The sequence below is a fragment of the Teleopsis dalmanni genome, chromosome 2, assembly GCF_002237135.1.
Source record: "Teleopsis dalmanni isolate 2A chromosome 2, ASM223713v2, whole genome shotgun sequence".
Taxonomy (NCBI): Eukaryota; Metazoa; Arthropoda; class Insecta; order Diptera; family Diopsidae; genus Teleopsis; species Teleopsis dalmanni.
Genome location: NC_051847.1, coordinates 84753749 through 84778471, shown reverse-complemented (window position 1 = coordinate 84778471; position 24723 = coordinate 84753749). Strand labels below are relative to the sequence as shown.

Below are 24723 nucleotides of genomic sequence, written 5' to 3'. Positions count from 1 at the left end.
TCTAAGAAACAAATAATATTGTTAAATCTTCATTACTCGCAAATAAAGATATATAAAAGTTAACCTTTTTTGTTTAAATTATTCAATTTTATATTACTGACATAAACAAATTTAATTCCAGATTGCAGTTTTTAAAAAAAATTTTAATGATTTTGCTGGCGCCTAAGATTTCAATCGTTATTGCAATTAACCAGATTCTGTTTTCTATAAAAAAAGTAATCTAATCTGTAATCAGAAACTATTTAGTAATCTAACAATTTATTAAACTTATTGCAATACTTTTAGTTTATGGATGAAAGTTCAAACGTAAATTACTGACCTAACAATGCTAGAGAACATGTTAATCAATTATAAGTAAGTCAAGTTATTAAGAACTTTATTAATAATATAGTATTAATTTTTAGATTTATATTAGTGAATATTTTATATATTTACCATACTATATTTTATTCTAATGAAGTGAAAAATTAGAATAAAATACTTTTATATAGAGCACATATTGTTTGGTAATGTATCACTGCTAATAGTGCTTTAGCTAAAAGATTTGATATAAGAAATGCATGAAGTATGGACTATAGGTTCTAATATTTACTATCTACTACTTCTGAATAATCTTAATTTTGAATACTTTTTGCAATACATAATTTTGTTTTAAAAGACAGCACTCATGTCTTTCAGAAGACGCCCTTGCGATATTGCTTTAAAAAATGGATTCATAATTTTTATTTCTCAAAAAAAATTATTTTTATCATAAACTATGAATATACAATTTATGAATTAATAAAAAATTTTTTTTTATTCAATTTAGATTTACTATGTTTTCTGTCAAATGATGTTATGACATTTTACAATTTATTAATAATTTAAAGTCCCTGTGGAGAGCTACTCTTTTTTTTTTAATTAAGATTTTATTCTAGCATCTGAAGCAGCGTCTTCCTTTTCAGCCTCTCAAAAATTTTTAAAGGGGCATCAAACTCAAAGCAATAGAGTTGAGATGAATTTGTGTTCTTTCATGGTATTTCCTAGCCACCTTTTTTACTTCATCTTTTACCGGAATTATCCTAAGGTCCCGATGGATTCGGATGTTACATACCATGGAGTGTTTACCATTTCTCGTAGAGTTTTAAACTGAAATATTTGAGGAATTTCGATGAACATAAGGACTACTCAATTATAAATTTTAACTTTTCATTAAAACTTCAACAGTTGTATCATCCTTTGTATATGGTTGCGAAAATTTCTCTGAGCAATTTTCTTTAAAATAACAGAAACGTCCACTCAAATTAAGAAATTTGACCGCTCAATCACCGTTCATTCTACGACAACGTATTGTCGTATTATAACTCAGAGCATATATACATTTAAGTAATGAGAGAATTATACTGTAAGGATCTTTCTTATTGAAAATACCATAAGTTATATAAAAAAAGCAAATGTGCTCAGATAGGAAATTACAACTTCAAATTTTCAAATAAAGATTAACTTTGACTGAAAAAAAAAACAACTGAAAAGATACTTAATTAAGTTTCAAAATCATTAACGATTTCGTGGTTGATGTTAGACTAATCTGTATACGAATTATCTGTGGTAATAGTCTCCATTGAAATAATTTTGTTTTAGCGAAGTACGAATTGTACATTATTTCCATCATGAAGGACATTCTCAAAGAGCAACCGCGTTAGTATCCACAGTTCTACAAAGTTCAATCACCTCAAGTTTTTTGGCTGCCACAAAGATTTTATTTTTGTAGACTAAACACTATACCTGTATCTTGAATTTAGCCACTATTTCAATGAGTAATCAAAATAATTAAATAAAAATTAAAATATCAAAATTTTTTACAAAAGCATATTTTCGATCATTTTTAAACATATCTGCAACCGTTAAATATTTCCACTGACGTATTTGGTGTAATATATATTGCAGGAATAATAAAATTTTTAACAGTATTGTAATGAGAGGTCTAAATTATTTAGATACTACTGTATGTAATCTTTACAGAAGTTTGTCCATACATTCGGACAAATTTAAACGAACACTTAAGAGACTATAAACAATCTCATGTAGATATGTATGAATATAAACAAATCGTTGGAGCCGTATGTGTATACTTTTTAAGCACCTTTATATATTTCCATATGCCATAATATCCATGAAGCATGCAGTTTTACTTCATTATGAAGAAAATATTATTTAAATGTGTATCTATTCTTGCAAAATATCGTATGGAAAATGTACAAAATTCCGCTTATATAAGCATTTTTATATATCAGTATAATTCACAGCAAAAATATATAAATAGTAAAATCTCAGATATTGGATAATAGAGAAAATTGTGTATTTAATCTAATTAAATTTGAACTATACATTGTTTATCGATCAGATATAAAAGTAATAGGTTTATACTTCGCAATTAGCGAAAAAAAATTGTGTCTGTGAAATTTAAACTAAAATATAAATGCTTATTATCAGTCTATTGTATAAAATCTAGAATATCTAGAATGATATAATCAAAACAGTCTTCAAAGAGAAATGAATAGCCGTGAATGTCATAATAAGAACCTTTGTTTTTATAAAAATATTTTATATATTTTTATGACTTTTAATATTTTTTATATTAAATGTAAAAATATCTCTCATATCATATAGGTATATGTAATATATATATATATATATATATATATATATATATTATAGTAATAAAAACTAAATTATAAAAACTAAATTTCAGTAGTTGCAATATATGAAGTAACTTCTACAATCTGTGAAATTTAGTAATATGATCACAGCTTGAAAATGTATACGTCTAGACTTGCAAGAATATGCTATACTTATTGTTTTTGTATATTCTTTACTTCAGAAAACATAATAATACACTTATAGCTTGCAACTTCATAGTCTAGATTATAGATTTTATAGATTTATAATTCTTTATTATAGAATTAAAAATCTATAATAAATATTATAATAGAAATAGATATGTTATAGCTATAAAGAATTAAAGAACTATAATACAGTTTCAATAAAAGCTTAAAACTGTTTACGTTTAGGTAGACTACAGAGCATGTCCTATACTTATAATGTAAGATTGCCACTTATATTATTGCAAACGTAGAAGACACTAGACAATCTAAATCGGTTAATATTTTGACGAAAAACGGAACTTATGTTAAGCCAATGATTTAATATTTATTTATTGTTGATTTAGAAATGCAATTAAAAAATTTAAATAAAAATATATAATTAAATTTCAGGATTGATAATTAGTAGTCCAAAAATATGGTATTGAAAGCGCCATTATCAAAGGAGTATATGTATACAATATATTATGATTACGTTAGAGAGTATTTGTCGAATTAGCCTTAAGGGAGACAATATATATGGTATATGAGAGTTGTGAAATATTATGTTATACATATATATGATATTGAAAAAAATTCTCAAGATCATTTACTAAAGTAATAAAGTCAAACATTGAAAAGGGTCTCATTTCAAAATAAAATAATTAAATTAGTTTAAAGCTGAACTTAATTGAAATATTTAATAATGTTTACTTTGTAGTGTTAAATTTGTTTATTTTTTGATATATATATTTTCTTAATTAATCTTACAATTTTGAATAGATAAAATTAAATTAAGGTAAACACAATAAATTTATCTTTACCGAATTTGACATTTGCTACCTTTAATACTTGCGAATATATTTTAAAATAACATTAATTCAGGAGATAGTCTTTGCTCTAAGAAAAAAAAAAGATATATAAAATATAGGTTCCATTTCTAATTTTAACCAAGATATAGGATATCAAAGCGAATTACGCCCAAAAGAATCTTTATTCAAAATATCTTTAATATTTCAAAAATGTTTCATTCAAATAATAGTTTTTGGTTTATGAAGCAGTAAATCATTCCAAACTACTCGTAAAAATATTTAGTAGGATAATTGGATATTATTCTAAATGTATTCTGTGATTAGACAAAAAAGTTCATAAAACTATTAAAATTACTAATCACTTGATTTCTAATTTAATTGCTTGTGTTCATTATATATAAACCTCTCTAAAACTATTTTTAGATTCAAGCATTCTTTTTCTTCTTACTTGGCAATACAGTCCAGTGTGATTTGCGTTCACCTTTCCTAATCTTCTGCTACTCTCTTTCAGTTCAGTATTCTAATCGTTTTTGCATCACCATACACGCTCTCATTCCATGTTATTCTTGGCATACCTCTGTGCCTGGTTGTCATCGGCTTTGCGTTGTATGGTATATTCTGCTCGGCTGTCTCTCCGGCCCTATTCTTTTTACATGAACAGCCCATTGTAACCATTGCGACTTAACATATCTCACTATATTTTCGTTTCTTAGTTGTTCTTCAATTTCATTATTTGTTCGTCTTTGAAAAGTTTCTGCATCAATTTGGATTGGCCCGTAGATTTGGCGAACTATTTTTCTTTCGAAAATTTTTAAAGCTTCTTCGTCCGCCTTCGTCATTGCCCATGTCTCTAAGCCATATGTAGCTACCGGTCTTATTATTGTCTTGTACATTCGTAACTTACTTTCCATAGAATAGTAATCTTGATTTTATTAAGTCCAAATATTATTCTTAATATTCACTAAGGTGAACTAAGGTAGGTAAAGTTAATTACAACCTCAAAATTGTATTCCCCAATTGCTGTGTTGCGTACCCATACTCCCGTTCACTCTCGTTAACTTGAGGTATTTAGTTTTACTTTCATTTATTCTAAGACTAACTTTTTTAGTGCTTTCGTCTAGCTTCTTGAAGACATTTGATAGATTTCTTTCGCTCTTTGCAATATCGTTTGCATACGCACAGATTCAAGCATTCATTCATTTTAAATCCATTTATACGTTCAACAGGTAATTAAATTTGGTGAGTTAGTTAGAAGAGCAGAGAGAAAATAGGTATAAATCAAAGAGTTATTTTACATATCATTATAAAGATAGGACAAGCTTTTAACTTTAAGTTTTCATTGACTCCATAAGTATGTTAGTATAATTGGTAAGATGTACCAAAATGATATAGAACTAGCAAATTGATTTAATATTTGACTTGTTCATTAAGCCCTTGATAGTTCGCTTCAAATTTGTAAATGAAATTATTCGTTTTTTAATCCGCAAATACTATAACTTATAACTATTCCATACACTCGTGAATTTATTAAAGGTCTGTGCTGTGATCACAAGCTCTTCATATTATAAATACGTTAATGTTAAAAATAATCACAAGAAATATTAAGACCGAAAATTTTATAAAACTCAAAAATATTCTTGTTTTACTTAGTTAATAATAGTATTAAGTTCAAATTTATCTTCATAAATTACTATATACTATATTTTATTTACACTGCCCTTTTCTCTTTCATTTGCATAAAACAATTAATAAAAGATTAATTTATACAAACACTCTCGAAGAACACCTGAATCAGCAAATAATTGCAATTTTATTAATTTAATTAATATTAAAATAAATATTTATAACTTAATTATTATTTTAAGACATAATTAATTAGTTTCGTTCTGGATGTATTTGATAATTTTAAGACGAATCCCGAAGTTGGTGTTAATCTATTGTCATGGATCATTACCTACTTAATTTTCTAACACATGTCTTCATAGAATAATAATTCGAAACATATTTATTTATATACACGATTTGCATACATGAGTGTCTTTATACTTATTTTATATATGTCAGTATGTTAATTAATAAACATATATAATTTGCAAAATTTTTATTTTAATATCAGCTTGGGGCTCATAAATTACAAACACTGATATAGAATGGCGCCTGGTTAAATATAAAATATATTCGAAAAACTTAAGCCAGACAGACAAAACACACAGCAGTGTAAGTTTCGTATTTCTAAATTATGTTGTAATGAAATCTGATTACTATATGATTAATTGGATTGTCTGTAAATGAATGCGTACGAATATAAAATATAATATATAGTATGTAAGTATGTAAACAACTAAAACAACTTTTAAAAAACAGAACATATTCGAGTGCTTGTTTTCTTTAAATAGAATATTATTATACTTTCTTTGATCAACAACAATTCAATCAATTGCTTCATAAGATTTTATCTATTAATTAATTAATTAATTAGTTACTTAATTAATCAGCTATTCAATTTATCTGTCAGTCAATAGGTTAATTTACTTTATGAAAATTTCATTTCGTGATAGAATGAATAACTTTTAATAATAACGATTATTCCTGATTTAAATTAATCTTAACGATTTATATCGAAATTATTAGTATTAATAATATCTTGTTGTATTTGCCGTATCTTATATGAAAAACGCAATGTAACTCTTCATGGGGTAAGCGACATATACCACACACCCCTACTGCTTTAGCAACCGGCATACTGGATACGGTGGTACCAAATAGAAGCTTAAAGCTAATGTTGGATGATAGCATTGGATACCTTATGTTTCCTTAAGGAGTTAATGGAAATAAGAATACAGTAATAATATCTTATAATGTGATAATATATTACAAGACTGATGAGAGATCAATGCTTGCTTGAAGTATTATGAAGCCCGGGGCTAAATATTTTATGTGCTTTCTTTTCATGTATTCTTTTTATTATCTTCATAACGAAGTTCATGTGTTTTTGATTTTGGACAATCTCGGTGCAAGACAATTTCGGTGCCCTCTGTTTGATGCATATATCCGAAATAATTTTTAGCAATTACTTGCATTCTACAACAAGCAGGTCCACAACACCTTAGACACTGGAGAGAAAAGTGAATGGAATGGTGAATGGAGCAAAAGACTAACAGATCTGTTTCATTTGCTCTTGTTTTATATATAGTGTAACAGATCTTTAGCATCTGCTGTATGACAGCATTTTAAGATGGGAAAACTTAGTGAAATAGTTTCAAAATGTAACAACATTAAAATAATAGGTATAATAAACTAAAATATGTGTATAAAAAAATCTATACTGATATAAAGTTTTTAGTCTATTAAAATAAAATTTCGAATATACAAGTATATCGAAAATTATAAAGAGATCATACCACGACATTATCTTTTAGAGATGAGTTTTTTTTTTTTAAATTAAAATGATTATAAAATTTATATTTGTGTCTAAAATCATGTAAACACTCACCTCAGCCTATTAAGAAAATTATTGATAAAATAGCCGTAAATATTAAACCAATTTTTATAGTGGTAATATAGCAATTATTGGAACTTAAAATATTTCTAAGAACTAAATGATATGTGCATATAAAACACACTTCCAGCAAATATTCACATATTTATAATCGCTTATACATTTGTACGTATATTCTCTTTACTATTAATTACCGCGATCGTTAATGATTGTTGCTGATGTTTTTTTTTGTTTGAATATGATTAACTATTTGACAATTTTTTCTGATTTCTTTACAAATTTTTTTTTTTTTGTTGTAGTTTAAAAAAATTTATTAATTTTTTTATATTCTTGTTTCTTTTCTATTAAGACGACAGATAAGCAACATTACAGCAACTCGCGGAATTTAAACAGTGTTCGATGGGGTCTCACTGAAGACTGAAGACTGAATTTGAATTTGTGAAAGATTATTCTAATAAGCTTTTAATAGAGTGACCATCTCACATCAAGTTTTGTGTAGAAATTAATACAAAATCAAGCAGATATATTGTGTCGGTGAATATCTCACTCAGTATTTACTCAGTATTTGTATTCAAAATTAAAGGTGTTAAGAAATTTTTTAAAATTATTTAAAATTTTTTATTACATATTATTCGAAGACAATAATACACAATAAGAATATATGCCATAGGAAATTTTTTTTGTGGTCAATATGAAATGGAACCTAGATGGAACAAATGGAACCTTAAAACTTAAAAAACGAACGTTTAATTGAAAAAAGTTTTTATTAAATAATGACATTTTGTTTAATTTCTTTAATAATTTAACAGTTTTTAATTAAAAATAGGCATAGATTATTTCTATTCGGGACACCAGAAATATATCTAAATACATTGAAATGGCTGGTTGGCTGAAGTGACAGACCATCAGATAACCTTCAATATACCTCAATTGGCGATTTTTCGTCATTTTGTTTTCACATTTCTCGCAAGAACCCCTAAGATAGAAGAATACAGACTAAACTCATACCGTCGAAATAAGATAATTTAAAAGGTTTTTTGTCTTTACCGACGAACATTCTGACAAGCTGTGAAAGAAACCACGAAAGAAACTTTATTCAAAAATACATTTTTAATTCTAATTTTTTGGAGTTGGATATCGACTATTCACATAAAAGGATCCAAACAATTATCGCAAATGAAGGCTGATGTAAGAAATGGAGCCAGCATCTATGCGCTAAACTGGGCTTAGTAGAGCATTATGAAGTCCCAACTTTAGATCCTGTTTGTTTGGAAGAAGCAACTAAGTGCACAATTAAGTTATTTGTAAACAATCAAGCGGTCATTAAAGCAATATCTTTATACTAGACATATTCCAAAAATGTTTAGCAGAGCAAGACCCAATTAACAGATTGAATTTTAGACTAGGCGATATGTATATTGAATTTCTTGTCACAAAAGTATAGACAAATCAGAAATAGTTAAAATTATTGGTGAAATAGCAGCTAACCTTGCCGAGTAAGCGAATAAGCGCTTTATTTAGGCCTCAGAACAATATATTTTAGATGAACACATGCTAAAAAAAGTAAAATACTATATTGTGGATATATTGAAAAAATTTAAGAATACTATTAGTGTTTAAAGAAGTATGCACCAGTAGTGACGAACGTAAGAAAGTGAACATCCAGGATACCTTAAAGTATCTTAAATGTTTCTGCCCAACTGTCTCGAAAACTCAAATATAAATCTTTAGAGTTCTCAGTAATAAAAAACATCCTAACAAAAATCTTATTTCTTACTTTTGTAATATTGATACCCAAACTAATAATGGAAAACTCAATGGAGGCGGTCAATTCATTAACACTTTAATTTCGCAAAGTCATATTAATCGTGAATTCGAATACAGTTACATTGAGAGATTAAATCAGATTGATACTTTAACTACATTTTAAACATATCGTAACTGCATAGCATTTAGTTTTAAGCAGATCTCCTGAATTATTTGTTGCATATGTTAATTTGTTGCTCCCTATCAATATTCAATACTGATGATTTTGCAGTCTTCTATAGTCCAATTATTCGGACAGAGCCGCGTTCATAGGGGTCAAGTCATATTAATCGTGAATTCGAATACAGTTACATTGAGAGATTAAATCAGATTGATACTTTAACTACATTTTAAACATATCGTAACTGCATAGCATTTAGTTTTAAGCAGATCTCCTGAATTATTTGTTGCATATGTTAATTTGTTGCTCCCTATCAATATTCAATACTGATGATTTTGCAGTCTTCTATAGTCCAATTATTCGGACAGAGCCGCGTTCATAGGGGTCAATGCAATCGAAACGATCGTTGTAATGGTTCCAAATTTTAAAATATCACTGAAATATCATTTGATAGAGAATTATATTCTGAAAGCATTTTTTTGCACCTTAGGAATCAAATAGAAGTGTATATATCAAATTAATAATATTAATTATTCTTAGCACATGTGCTAAATAACATAAGACGACTTTGTATTCTAGATTGAAAGAGCAATAATTATTGACTAATCAGTACAGATTTACAGTTTAAAGTTTTACTTTTTTAACTTTATAATACTAAACACTTAACTTTAACATTTTTTTCCAACAGAATAAGCTGAAATATTCCACATATGTTGAGAGAAAATTTAAAAAAATGACATGTAAATATAGAAAACCATATTATAATATTATAAAATAATTATAATTTTATATAAAATATGTACATATATGTGGTATATAAATTTCAGAAACGTTTTATTAATACCACCCAACATTTTTAGCAGCTGTTTTAATATTTTACTCCTGAAATTAATTTCGGAATATTATCGTATATTAGAACGTGAGATGTTTTATACTGGAGTTTTTACGAACCCTTAGATTTACTCATCTGTTATGTTATAATCGGCTTTAAAGAACTGAATAGATGGATTAGTTTTAATAGGAAAGAGTTGACAATATTTATATGCAAAATATTATACATAATATATTTTGGTTCTTTAAAAACTGTCAAAGCTTAAACTTACTAAAATTATCTGTAAGAAATCCTGAAACGACAGCTTTCAGCATTTAGCTGAAATAAATCCAATATTCTACTCCACTAAGTGCAATATAAAATTTCATTTTATTAATTAAATGAAAAAAAATATAGGAAAATCAATATCATGCCAATATACAAAGCATAAAATTGAGAAAGAACACACGAATATGTTTGATTTTATATTATATCAATTACTGGAACTCCTATATTTTATTTTAATGAGACTATTTTATTTATTTTCCAAAACATATTTTGTTTAGGTGTGAATAAGATTCTGGTGTCTTTTAATTATAATGTTCGTTAAAACTATAATTCTCACTATTAAGGATGACAAAATAAAAATTATTTATTTTGAACTGTTACAAAACAGCGCTAAATACATTTATTGCATCACGAGATCTATTACATGTTATCCAAATCGAAATCATCCAATTTATCGCACAAAAAGCGAATATCTCTGTTTCCGAAAAAAAGATATACTGGCTTAAAAATGATAAAAAGGTATTTTTCTCATTCGGTATAAATTTATTATACACTATTTGAAGTTCAAATTATTTCAATTTTGTAAAATCAATTAAAATTAAATATAAAAAAATATATCTATATATATATATATTTGTATTTGTATTTGTTACAAATAAAAATTTTTAAATTAGATATAATAATGCAATATTTTTACAATATTATTTATTATACAATATGTGAAGTTCAGATAATTTTCAATTTTGTAGAATTAATTAAAAAGATTTATATATAAATATATATATATTTGTATTTGTATATTATTTTTAAATAAAATATAATAATATATATTATAAAATATATTATAAATACATTTTAATTTTATACAAAAAAATTATTTTCAACATTTGATTATATCATTATTGAACATTTTATTTATACAAAACATTATCCAACACTTGTTTTTGATTCTAAACTGGTATAAAAAGTATAATTTTAGACTTGTGCAAGCACTCTGTAGTTTAACTGGTATCAGCTGACTGCTAAACTAAAGAAAATAAGTAAAATTTTCTCTTTTTTTACTAATACCCTACAATGAAAAAAGCAGTGTACTTAATACAGATAATATTTTATAAAATATACGCTTGTGTTAGGTATTAAATTTAATTTATATAATAAACTATCATTTCTAATAAGAAAAAGATCTCAACTACATTATAGTAATTTTATATAAATAGCACAACAAAATTTTGATAAGAAAATTAAATATTATGTACATATATAATTGTATATAGTTTTAACAAAACTATGTTGACTTTATTCTTGATGATTGTTGTATATTAAAACTCGAACATTAATAAATTACAAACAATTTATTTTTATACTATAATCCAATATTTCATGTTGACAATCTAAACTGAGTATTTGTTTTATATAATTTTTATTGTGGCAGTCCCAAACATAGAAAAGATCGAACTCACATACTTGGGATCCCTTACAAAAACAGAAAACGCCACACATGAAGCAAAGAAATGAGATATGAAGAAATAGGAATTAATATTTAAAATATGTTCAAGTGGAACAATAATTATGAAATTAAAGTTTAAATATATTTGATAATTCTTCTGTAATAACAAAATAAATTGACCTATTATTATTTTATTTCCAGTGGAACATATATAACAACCTTAGATATAGAATATTGAATGGAATATAGAATATTGACAAAAAAATGTTCACTACAAAATAATTTTCGTTTTCATTGAAACTATATGTCAAGCTTGGATATAATCTACATATTAGTAATATATGACATATTATATATATACATTAGTAATACAAAAGAAAGATATGTTCTGTTTCTATTAAAAAATATATAACAAGCTCATATATAACCTAAATATTAGTTATATGTTCACAGAATAGTCTCTGTTATTACAGACTTAAACTGATTAATGTTTGCAATTCACTTATGACCGACAATAGCTTACCCACAATGCAGAAACAAGTTTTGCTATCGATTGGTGCTACTTCAGTTATAAATATAGCGGGAACGCGTAAGCGAGTGTATTTTGTGTGCAACGGAAGTGGAAAAAATTACGTTTTAACAGTCGTAGAACATTGGCATAGAAAAAGAAAGTCAATAGTCAAGGACATGTATAACGAAATATAACGTTTATGTAAACTAAAACACCATCACCTTAACACCCGGAATATAAAACATATTGGATCGTATATCATGGCTGTGGTACAACAGTTGTTCGCTGTTGTTTTGTTCTTCGTTGTGATTACTGTGTCCTTGGGCGGAATTCTGAAGAAGTATGAAGCGGTTATGAAACAGCAATCATTGGAATTAGGTTTATACAATTCCAGCGACAAAGTGGTTATATTGTCCAATGTGAACCTCAAAGAAATCGTGCTGCAGCAAAATCATTCTTCTCTAGTGGAATTCTACAATAGCTACTGTGGGCACTGCAAACGTTTTGCGCCAACATATAAAAAACTTGCTGACGAATTGTATCCATGGCGGAGTGTATTGCGGATATGTGCAATTGATTGTGCAGCAGAGGAGAACAATGAAATATGTCGCGAATACGAAATAATGGCGTATCCGACAATGCGCTACATTGGACCACATTTCACTGCTGGTCCACAGAATTATGGTACGCCTTTGGAGACACAAAATTTAAGCGAAATCAAAAACAACTTAGCACAATGGTTAGTGGCCGAAAATCGCACTGCTAACATAACGAATTGGCCGAATTTTCAACATGTGACCGAGAGTGATGTTGACACATTATTTGAAGGTTTGGGTAGCCAGAAGGAATACGTGATAGTTGTTTATGAGCCAGAAAACTCAACTATAGGAGTTGAGACAATATTAAATTTTCAACGTTGGTCCAATGTGCAAGTGAGACGCGTTACTGATAACGAAATTGCAGCAAAACTGAAAATCGATAGTGCGAAATATAAGATAGCCACAATTGATCGAAAGGGTAACATAGTTCCTTATACAAGCTTGGCAGACACATCAAAAGCTTATACCGAAACTATAAGTAGTTTCCTGAATGCACAGCACTTCACTGAGCTACCGGAAGTGGTCAGCAGCACAGCAGCGAATCTTCTATTACTAGCAGAAAGGCAACACGAAAATGAAGAGATCGTCAAAGAAGTGAAGAAAAACAAGCACTTAGTGTATCAAGCTGATCTTGAAATGGCAATTCGTGGCACCATTTTCAATGAAGTGTCTAAAGTGGGTGAAATATCAAACGATCGTTTGCTTGCTTTGCAACGATTTCTGGCAGTCTTGAATCGTTATAATCCGCTAGGAGCTAATGGCAAAATTTTCATCACAAAATTATATGAGTATGTGATGCAATTCAATCAGCAATTAAGTGGCAAAGATTTCGAAAATGAAGTGACAAAGTTGGAGTCACAATATAAACCTATATTTTCAGCAAATCATTACGTGGGTTGCACCGGTTCTCAGCCAAGCACGCGTGGCTTTACATGTTCAGTTTGGCAGTTATTCCATTACTTGACTGTACAAGCAGCACGCACTGAAATCAGTCAGGATCCACTGGAAATTCTACAAGCTATGCATGGATACATAAAACACTTTTTCGGGTGCACTAATTGCGCTGAACATTTCCAAGTAAGTCTTAATTATTACTCGATCATTACTCGAATCCTATATAAAAACATTTTATGGTTTTTTTTTTCTATGTCTTAATCAGAATGATCTCATGCAATTGTTTTATTTATGTCGTATATACATTTATTAAGTTAAGTACACGTATAGTATGTATACTCCATACCGTATATGGCTATAATGTACTGCTGTGGTTCAGTAAGCTTAATGGCATTTGCCTTCAATAATGACTGCGCACGTTTTACTAATGCGATTCTAGCAGTTCGCATTAAATATAGAAATGGAAATAATGTATTATAAATAAGTGATTATATAAATATCAGTAAATGAACTATAAGTAATTTGCTAAAATATTAACAAATTTCTAATTTTAAATATCAAAATAATTTATTTTACCATGTATCTTAATTAATAGGGGAATGTACCCAAGACCTTAGCAAAAAATTACCTACCTTTGGATGTACTTTTAAATAATTTCTGTAATTCAAAAAAAATGTTTCTTATTAAGCAGTCACGCTACATTATTAAAAAATACACATGTATATATCGACATAGCCCATTCATTCATATTGGTTCCTTCCTTTGAGAGGCTAAAGCCTCTGTAGCTATGTGCTTCGAACTTTGTATACATGCTTCGAACTTATTAGAAGCTAAAGAGGTTATTATTTTAAACTGTATATTTTCATTGTACGAATGGTTCAATTCTAACACTACATTTATCATAGACAAATGGAACCCAAGACGGGTATATGTCTTAGAAAGCCTAAAACCCAAACTCCTTGCTACTTTGTAATCTGCTTACTTTAAAAAGAAGAACAAATTATTATCCAAACTTTAGTCTTGTATATTTACACTACAGCAAAAGTACAATATTAGCCCTATATTCCTCCAGTGCTTATGCTATCTCTTAACTCTTTCCCTGTCAGGGACTCAAAGTTAAAACTTTTTTAATCAAATTAAATAATTTATTAATTCTATACAATTTACAAATATACAAAATTAAATTTCTTAAACATTTTCATGCAATTCACTGGGACATCTAATAAAAAGCATGGTTAGAGAATTGATTGTTAATGAAACTACATCCGCGATGCTATTATTTGATTATAAATAAATCGGTTTACATTTTAATCCACAATATACCGAAATTTGGAAATTCTTTTCTAATTACTTCTTTTTCAAATCAGCCGAGTAGATGAAGACAATTCAAATGCAGTCGTTAAGTTGATTTTAAAAAAATTGCTTATAATCTAAGCAGTATAATTATAATTGTTGTCCGATCAAATAACCAGAAATTACCAAAAACATATATTATCCAAATATATCTTTAATAAAATAATTTATACTACTCTAGAAGAAGCATCCCATCTAATCGTTTTACAAAATGTTAAACATTGAGGATCAGAAGCGTTTGTTTGAACCTTTGTATTTATCTTTGTATTCATCTTTGTTTCTAAAATTGATTTATTTTTGTTTAAGTCAGCCATTAATTTGGTAACATCTGAGACTTAACAAACTGTAGACGAGTTTTCCATTTCCGTCAAACCACATGTCACGGTAAAAATTTCGTGATGGGTGTCGATAGTTTTGTGTGTATGAGCTGACATTTTAAATAGAATGTCTTTAAGCATTTTTTATAAAATAGTATGGTATGACCTATAAATGTCACATGAGACTAAACCGGTTGACATCTAGATGACACGCACAAACACAGTATCCTTAGCAACAGCAGACCCTAGCAGATCTATATAAGTTATTGTGCCACTCGTTGTTGCAAATGCACCTTGTGCTGGAGTTTGGTAGTTGCCAAAAGAGTCCTATAGCTTTACCACTATTCCGCAATCTTTTTGAGTTTCTGTCTTTTTAGCACTACAACCAATCAGGGAAGTGTCTTTAATCATTTTTTACTTTTAACCTACTAATTTAAATTATTGTTGCAATTATTAGTGCTATTATGATTAGCAATATCATTAAGTTTATATAAGAAATGTATTGTGTGCAGATAGATTTCTCAATATAATATATTTTTGGCTTGTTCTATCGTTTGATCTTGAGATATGGAATGTTGTTAGTAGCTTTAAACGCAAGTTGTTCCAAAGCAAACATAAACATAAATACAATTTCATTCTAACATTACAATATAATACTAAAATAGTATCTATTTTAAATAAATAAAATAAAAAACATGCTTAGATAACTACTCACTACTTCAGCATACTTAGAAGTGTAATATATAAGAATGTAAAAATGGTTCTATTAAGCTTAAATAGCATTATACCTAATATATTAATTAACCACATATATTTTATATATACATATATTGATTGCTATTTTTCTAAGGAATTAAATTATACAATATTTTTTTAAATTAATGCTAACGAATCAATTTCATTGCCGGACTCATTATTCTAATCATTTAATTTTTTGTATGACTTTTTTTATTGCAAATTTGTTTTTATATAAATAATTGCTTTGTATATTAAAAGTTTATTTTAGGAAAAATATAAATCAGAAAATTGCTAACATAAACATTTTTTCCCAAATGTTGCTGATTATTAAATTAATTATCAAGCTCGACTTTATCAATTTTTTGTTTACTTTGCACTGTGTTAAACTTTCTAATTTTTCTCCATGTCTGGGCAGTAGTCAGTATGAGATACACATGTCGTATCTACAAATACAGGAATAAATTGATTGTATTGGAATAAGGTGAGCCATATAAAAGAACAAACTAAACAAGTTTACTATTATCAGCATAAAAAATTTTAATCAATATTGTTGTTTTAAAACGTTTCAAGCAAACTTCTTTGCCCCTCTATGTCTATAATTCATTCTTTGACTTATTACTCCATCCAAGTTATCTGTCGATACGACCGAATTGTTACAAGATTTTATTATTATGCAAAATATTTCAATCATAAAAAACACAATCTTCAATACATTCAAAAAAATATATTTACAAATGTGTTAATTATTTTATAGTATGAAGGTAAAAGTGGAAGAGAGGAAGCATTGGTTGACTTCTAATAAGCAGAGTCATATGTGGTTGTTTTCTTTGAAAAAGATATTTCCATTTTATAATATAAGCGTATTAAGTGTTATAGATCTGATATTATATATATTCTATTTATTAAAACAAATCTGTTGTTTTCATAAATCTGATCAAATTTAAAATAGATTATCTTCAAACTATTATTTTTAAAATTTTTTAGACGTCTCTAATATTGCTAATTAATCGTGCTTCTAAAAATTTGTCAAGTTTGTCATCCTTACGAAGGATGAAGTTTCGATGACTGCGAAATGCCACATAATAGTAGGTGACAATTAGATCCGGTTAATTTTACAACTAAATATGTATCGCTACATATATGTATAATGCTCACTATGTTTCTAAGGCATAACATTGATCAGAGTGTACAGGTTGAGTATCGACCCATTAAGGATGTGTGGGAAACATAAAATCAAACTAGAAAATGTTAGTGATCATTTGTATAATAAGTTTATATACAATATATATATAGTATATATAAATATGTTTTATAAATAAACGGCTATTAAAGAGAATTTAATTTAACCAATATATTTATGAGCCTTACAGTTTCAGTCACTGATAGTTGTTTCAGTTCCTTAAAAAATCGTTTCTAAAGATTGTAGCCTGACTGCATTCTAAGACTGAACATATGCTAGTTAGTACTTCATAATTTTTTTCATTTTTATTACTACTTCAGATAGTAGTTTTGCTATTTTAAAAGTTATATTTAAGCCAAGTTAAGTTAAGAAGACTTTTCAAAATTCCATGGTACATTACGACGAGTGATATCCTCAGGGACATCAAGATTGATCCCATCAAAGGATACATAAATGATAGTACACTAAAATTATTTGCGAAAACTGGCAGACTTACCAACACCGCGTTATCAAATCTTAAAATGGTTACAGACTCCTCGGGGAGGTATGCAGATCTGAGGTCAATTATTGCTTAGTCTGATGAAGTGATAAACAATAATGTAGTCAAGGTGTAAAGACGGGTTTTGAAAATATCTCGAGTTAAATAGGAGTATAAGAGCTTAAGTGCTCTAGCTCAAAACAGCTTCAACATAATTAATTCAGCACTGACTGCTTGTGTAAATGAAGTGATTTTTATCACTTTAGCTTTCGTTTTGATACGACATATTAAGTATTATACTGATTTTTACGTTAAAAGGAAAAATAAACTCGTTATACGATAATTAATACTTGCGAAAATGTAGTGCTTTTTTTCTGATTTCCGAATGAACGTTAATTAAATACATACAAATATAAATTAGATCTTATTATGAGAGCACGTATGCACTTTTTATATAACTTTAAATATAAAAAAATTCTATGACAGACCAATGAAATGAGCTCAATAATTTGTGAGCATTAGTGACGGTTGTAGTAAAAATATATAGTAAGGTGTGTTCGATAGCTAATTGCGGGGTAATGTTGATTAAAAGGCATTTCCTTACTGACAACGTGAAGTCATTTCAAGTATTGAGTTCATTTATTTAATAATCTTTCTACTAATCTAACAATTAGTATTTAAACCTTAAATGCAATAACGTTATTGTCTTGCAGTCCTCCAAATGATACTGACTGCTATAATATACTTTGAATAGGTTGAATCATTAAGTTCATTAATTAATTATTATTATAATCCTTGGTATATTAATATAATTTATGGATTCGGAAATTCAAATTAATTATTTTTTTTTATGAATAGTTAATAAAAAAATTTACTAGTTTTTTTTAGTAAAGAATTTGGTCACATTAATTTAAATGAAAAGGGCATAATACATCTTGACAATGTCATCTGGCTATTTTACGTATGTAAATTATATTTTTAGACAATAAAATATTAAATTGCTTTGTTATTTTCTTAATTAAAATTAACAATATAATTGAATAATTGAAAAGAAAACCGCTGTTATTAGTATTTTTATAACAATAATTTATTATTATACAATATATTTTAAAATTTCCATTGCAAATGAATTGAAAAGTTCCTATAATTATAGCCGAAACTAGCAGAATATAAAATCATTATCATAATTTAAGTTCTGAATGGTTTCAGTAGCAGTTATATTGACATAACTAAACTCATTACTGGTGTAAAAAGATTAACATTTCGGATTGGATGCTTGGCATGCTGTGTTTGAAGAAGAAGCTCACGCCTTCAAGGCGTCTGATCATTTTTATCGCTTCAAGACCTTAAAGTAAGTCCTACATCTGTATCCATACATATAATTAATCAGCACTCAAATAATTTTCATCATCGAAATTTTCTTTAAGATTATTATGATATTCTGTAACTATTAAGGTGCCAAAAATGCGTAATACATCTCTAAATACTAAAACATTCAGGAATTGCTAGTTAGAAGCTAACAATGAACTCACTAGATTGTCGCTGCTAGAACGATAAATAAGGTACTCGTTTGCGAAAAGGGAGATTAAATTCATTATTTTGCCTATTGAAAAGTAGCTTTTCTCATTAACAGAAAGCTGAAGCTACAAATAAGTCATCAGGACATGTGTTCATCATGTACTGTATTTACTACTAAACTGCTCAATATATTAGTTGACAAAATAAACTTCTCAATTTTGTTTAGCAGTGTATGTTAATTATTAATTAAAACTGACTTTTCTGAAAATCGGTGGTAACTTATTTATTTAGTAAATACCGCCCATGCTTATGCTGTATAAGACAACGTCTTCATGTACAAATCCGTTAATTAGTTGCTTAACAAAAAACACTCTATTATCTTAAAATTATATGTCAGGAGATGGCATTCCGGATATACTATTCAACCATGAAATATACATAATGTACCTTAATGCAAATATACTCATAAAAATAAAGGTCCGTTGCTTTTGATAAGTGACACATACAGCTCATATAAGTGAAAAATGTTCAGTAACTCACAGAGTAATAATTTGAAAATTCTTGTAGTAGACTTTATGGTCTGCAGTGGAAGAATGTATTAGATTAAAAAGCTTATGGATATCTAAACGAATATCATTGACTTTCAATCGAGATCGGTGGAGAATCTCATTCCTTTTATGACTATCTAACCAAATAGGCAGACCATGCATGGATTATGAATACCTAGTTAGATAGAAAAATTTAAGGATACCTAAGTGAATGACATCAACATCCAATCGAGTACGATAGAAAAACTTCATACTCATCGAACATCATTTGTAATGTTGATTATAATGGTGATAAAATGTTGACGTCCAGAAAATGATTTTATCAAATATAAACCATAATCAAGATGTGATGTGATTCAATACCGTGATTATCTACAATGGAATAAGCATTCCGTGTGATGGCTCTATGATTACTCTGATGAATTAACTAAAGCAAAAGTTTTGTTAATGTCTGTAATCAGGAACTCTGATAGTAGATACACTGGCCTTTATAAAACATCGAGTGAATACTTTTCGATTACAGATTTGCTTTCGGAACAAGAGATATATTATATTTTTAGTGATTTGAATGTAGCATATTGGAACCTTTTGTGTCTAATGCCTTATTAGAATTATTGAAATAATATTCAGAGACAGCTCATTTATTATCTATATCGAACCAGTTCTATTGTATGATATTCTATCGTTTACAATTATTTTCTTTTATTTATGTTTGGTTATATGTTGTCTGTTTTGCTTTCATCAATAGAATCAATAAAACACGCGAAGGCCCTAAACAAAACAACCAATCAATTTACAAAGTATCTAACTAAACGAAAAAAATATTTATAAAAAGTAGAATTTAATAAGATTATAAAAACTAGAAGAAAGAAACAGTTTTATGGTTAAAATTTTCTCGAATTATTTATTCAATATTTTGTTAAAATCTGTACATAAATACAAATTTAAAAGATGTTATTCTAGAATCTATTGTAATATAATATTAGAATGTGTATTTATATACATATTTATATACATGAAATGCAGTAAATTAATATTATATCAATTTAATAGTTACCTACTATAAGAAATTTTCCATTTTATCATATATTATTCAAATATATAATTTTGTTTGCACCTTAATTGATGTAATTTTATTATTATAAAAATATTTAGTTATATACAAACAAGTGTATTCTATATTTGCATATGTTTTCCTAAAATTCTATTAAATGCAATTACTTGCTTCTGAATTGGTATTAAATTGAAATTATTTGCTAAATAAAAATAATGTACCGTAAAAATTTTTTCCGCGACCTTCAGAAATTAAATATATCTGAATGGAGAAACTCTCTTTCATTCTAACACTCACATGTACATATATATCAGTACGTAGATATATTGTATAAATATAAACATTTAGTATATTAAGTTTCAACGGAATAAATATAAGGGGCGTAATATAAGAAATTAGGTCATAGTTCTTCATTAAGTTTGTATTCCAAACTTTATAAGTAGAATAGAATATTTCTATAGTTTTATCTAAATTAATGTAATTTATTAATTTTTTTGACGTATTAACAATATCGTAAAATAATACTCACTACGTTCAAGATTCATACGAAAGAATTTAATTGAATTTCGATTGTTCTCTGTAAAATACTTGCGTTGAATATTTCAACAACCTGAGCTGACACACATAAATATAAGCACAGCTGAATAAATGTATCTGAAATGGCATTGATATTTATTACAGAATGCATATTTCATTATTTTACCTAAAGCAGATGTACGAGTACTACGTTCAAGAAAATATGTTTACTTATCAGCTTAGTTTTTATTTTTGATCAAAAATTATTACAAGAATAATTAAATTTTGTATTGAAATATTTATTATACAAACAATTATTAAAAATTTTCGAAATTTTTTCAATTCAGATACAATAGCTAAAGCTAAATTTGTATATTCTTAAGTTCTTTGACTACGGAGAAGCTATAAGGGTATTGACCTTTCGCTTATGTGTTGTTAATTCAACATTTTAAAGTTTGTTTAATTGCATTTTTCTGTAATTCAATAAATTATATATGAAAAAAATTATATTAATATATATATATAAACAATTATATGGTTGCTTTCATTAAGTACATTAACATATGACTTTTTCTAAACTTGGTTTTTTTTATTCTCGTACTAGCATACAGCAAAAGTTTCGTAATTATTTAAGTTCTAAAATATAAGTTCAGTTTTTTAGAATGAAATTAAGTAAATAAGATAAGTAAGTAACAGTTTTACAAATAAAACTGAGTAAAAAATAAAATATGCCTCCATCCATAAGCTCTCTTACTGGCCGTTACTCGCTAGAAGGTGTACTTCAATTCTTGGGTCCCTCTTCCTTATATTTTTGCACAAAATCCTGATCTACTACCTACTGCAATAAATTCGTAAATAATTTTAAATTTACAATTAATTATTTTTGATTAATTAAAATTTTAAAATATTAATAACAATTAAGTAATATTTATGTATATAGATATTTAATACGTTCGAAAATAGTCAAGCATTTTTCGGGCAAAGGTATACATACGGTATAGTTACGCGCAAATTTTAATCTCGAAAAAAAGATATACTTATAAAAATACCGCTACATGACGCTCATCCTAAGTATAGCTAAGTATCAGGTATCAAACCCATTAAAAAATTTGACATTTTTGATTATTACCTTATATTCAGCACATTGTCATTCGCCTTACATTTCATATTAATAATTATTATTATTGAAAAGAAAGAATAGTGCACTGCGACCTACAAGATCTGTTGTGCCCCTTAATCGGATTAGAGTGTTTTTCCAAGTCCGATTTCTTTAATGTAAGACTGTATAGAGCCTATCTTTCCTTGTCTTGAATCCTTATAATCCATGAAATTCCCTCCTAGCTGTTTCTTCCGCTTGTGCATCAGTGCCGGACACTCTGCAAGCACATCGTATGCAGTTTCTCTCTCTTCTCTACAGTGTCTGCAGTCTGAGTTGGATTAGATTTCTGACTTCGATAGATGATTATTCAATTTGCAGTGACCGGTCAATAATTCCGCAATAATTGTTAGGTTATTTTTTGATTGTGCTATGCAATCTTTGAAGCGTTTTAGGTTGTAATTCCCTAAAAGCATTTTAGATTGTGATATTCTTGATAACCTTTCCCAAAAGTTTTCTCTTTCTTTTTTCTCTGCGCCGTTCATAAGAATGGATAGAATTCCTTTCTATCCATGTTTAAACCACAGAATCTTTCTGGGTCTATCTTCTTGCAAGTTTGTCTGCCCTTTCATTGCCTTCGATACCAGCATCATATTAATAAAGTAATTAAAAAAATTTTTTAAATAATAATATTTGTAAATATCTTTGAATGATATTCAGATATATCACGTGGATTTTAATTTTAATCTAATTTTAATTATTGTTAATACAAATTTATATATAATAGTTGTAATAGTTGTGTTCATGTATATAATAATCGTCATCAGAGTTTTTAGTTACATTCTGATATATGTCGTAATTTACAAACTTAAGCTAATATTAATTATTATTTATATATAGTAATTATATTAAAAAGATTATAATATATATTTTAATTAGTTGAATTTTTGGCTGGCCATACAGCTGTTTCGAGTATTACCAAATACCCATCATCAGTGCTTTTAGAATTATTTCTTATATTTAAGTATTAGTAAATAATTTTTTGAGACTGCAAGTAAAATAGTCATTACCGTCATAACGATTTTAAAATCAAATATGAGTACTAATATTATTTTAAAAATTAGTTAATTCGTTTCTAAAAAAATACTGTATTTTTATCCATAAACCCATAAATATAGCATTTTATTAAAATATTATTCATTTTCAGGCAATGGCAACAAAACGAAAAATCTGGAGCACACCGAATAAAGACGATGCAGTACTATGGTTATGGGCAGCACATAATGAAGTGAATAATCGTCTCGCTGGTGATTCTACAGAAGATCCACTATTTCCAAAAATACAATTTCCTAGTCAATCAAGCTGCAGTGGTTGTTATAAACAGCCGATCTCTCCTGCTACAATGGAAACGAATTGGGACAAAAACGCAGTTTTGAGTTTTCTTAAAAATATTCACAATCCAGAATACATCAGTCGTTATGGTGTAGAACACGAGGAATTACTTCAACCGACTATAGAAAAACTAAGACAAAAGCGTATGATTGGCAATGTATTTTCCGATATGGACATGCGAATGGGTATGCTGCTCTATGTGTTCTGTATTGGTATGATGGTGATAGCATTTAAATTGTTCGCATTCAAAGGATACAGAAAGAAGCCATATGGACACGATTTATTAGGAAAAGTTTAACAAGTATAACTTTATTGTAATAAATTATTAAATGATATGTGCAACAAGGTTTTTGGATGAAAAAGACAAGAGCAAAGAATTTGCTCCAAATTAATTAATAATTAATTCCATATCTAATAATTGTAACTATTCCATTTCAAATAATTGTAATTATTCCAATTGTAATAATTGTACAGAGATTATATGACGTCTAGAGATTTTTTAATGTTCTTTAGTGAATTTTATAAATATTTTAAGTGTGTTGAATGTAAAAATTTTGTATGCTTTTATTCCAGTTAATATTTTATACTCAAACTATATCCAAATAATTTTTTTAAAAAATTATTTTAATTAAATATATTGTATAAATAAACTTCTTTTAATTAATGTAGTTTAACTACTTTGTATAATTGTGCAGTTTTTTATGTATAGGAATCGAGTCGAGTAATTATAAGAAGTTCTATTTACATGTTCAGTTGAAGCGTTGACATCTTAGATATTCAGTATAATTGCTCGTATATTTATTTTTAACGAGCAATTATGGATAGTTTATTTTCAAACAAAACACATTTTTTAAATGTTAATAAACTGACACCTTTCCTATTGTTGAAATAGTAAATTTTATTTA

The 24723-nt window shown here is 27.5% G+C and overlaps 1 protein-coding gene across 1 annotated transcript; it reads left to right on the top strand.

The window, feature by feature from the left end:
- Positions 1-12151: 12151 nt before the first annotated feature.
- On the top strand, positions 12152-24390 carry LOC119679043 (sulfhydryl oxidase 1-like). The gene is made up of 2 exons (XM_038091192.1): positions 12152-13811; positions 23634-24390. The coding sequence occupies exons 1-2, from the start codon at positions 12396-12398 to the stop codon at positions 24114-24116; spliced, it is 1899 nt and encodes a 632-aa protein (XP_037947120.1). The 5' UTR covers positions 12152-12395; the 3' UTR covers positions 24117-24390.
- Positions 24391-24723: the final 333 nt, after the last annotated feature.

Excerpts from the sequence above, each read along its gene's own strand:
- LOC119679043 (XM_038091192.1), top strand. The coding sequence starts at position 12,396 with ATGGCTGTGGTACAACAGTTGTTCGCTGTTGTTTTGTTCTTCGTTGTG. Across the intron at positions 13,812-23,633 it reads ATTGCGCTGAACATTTCCAA|GCAATGGCAACAAAACGAAA; the intron begins GTAAGTCTTAAT and ends ATTCATTTTCAG.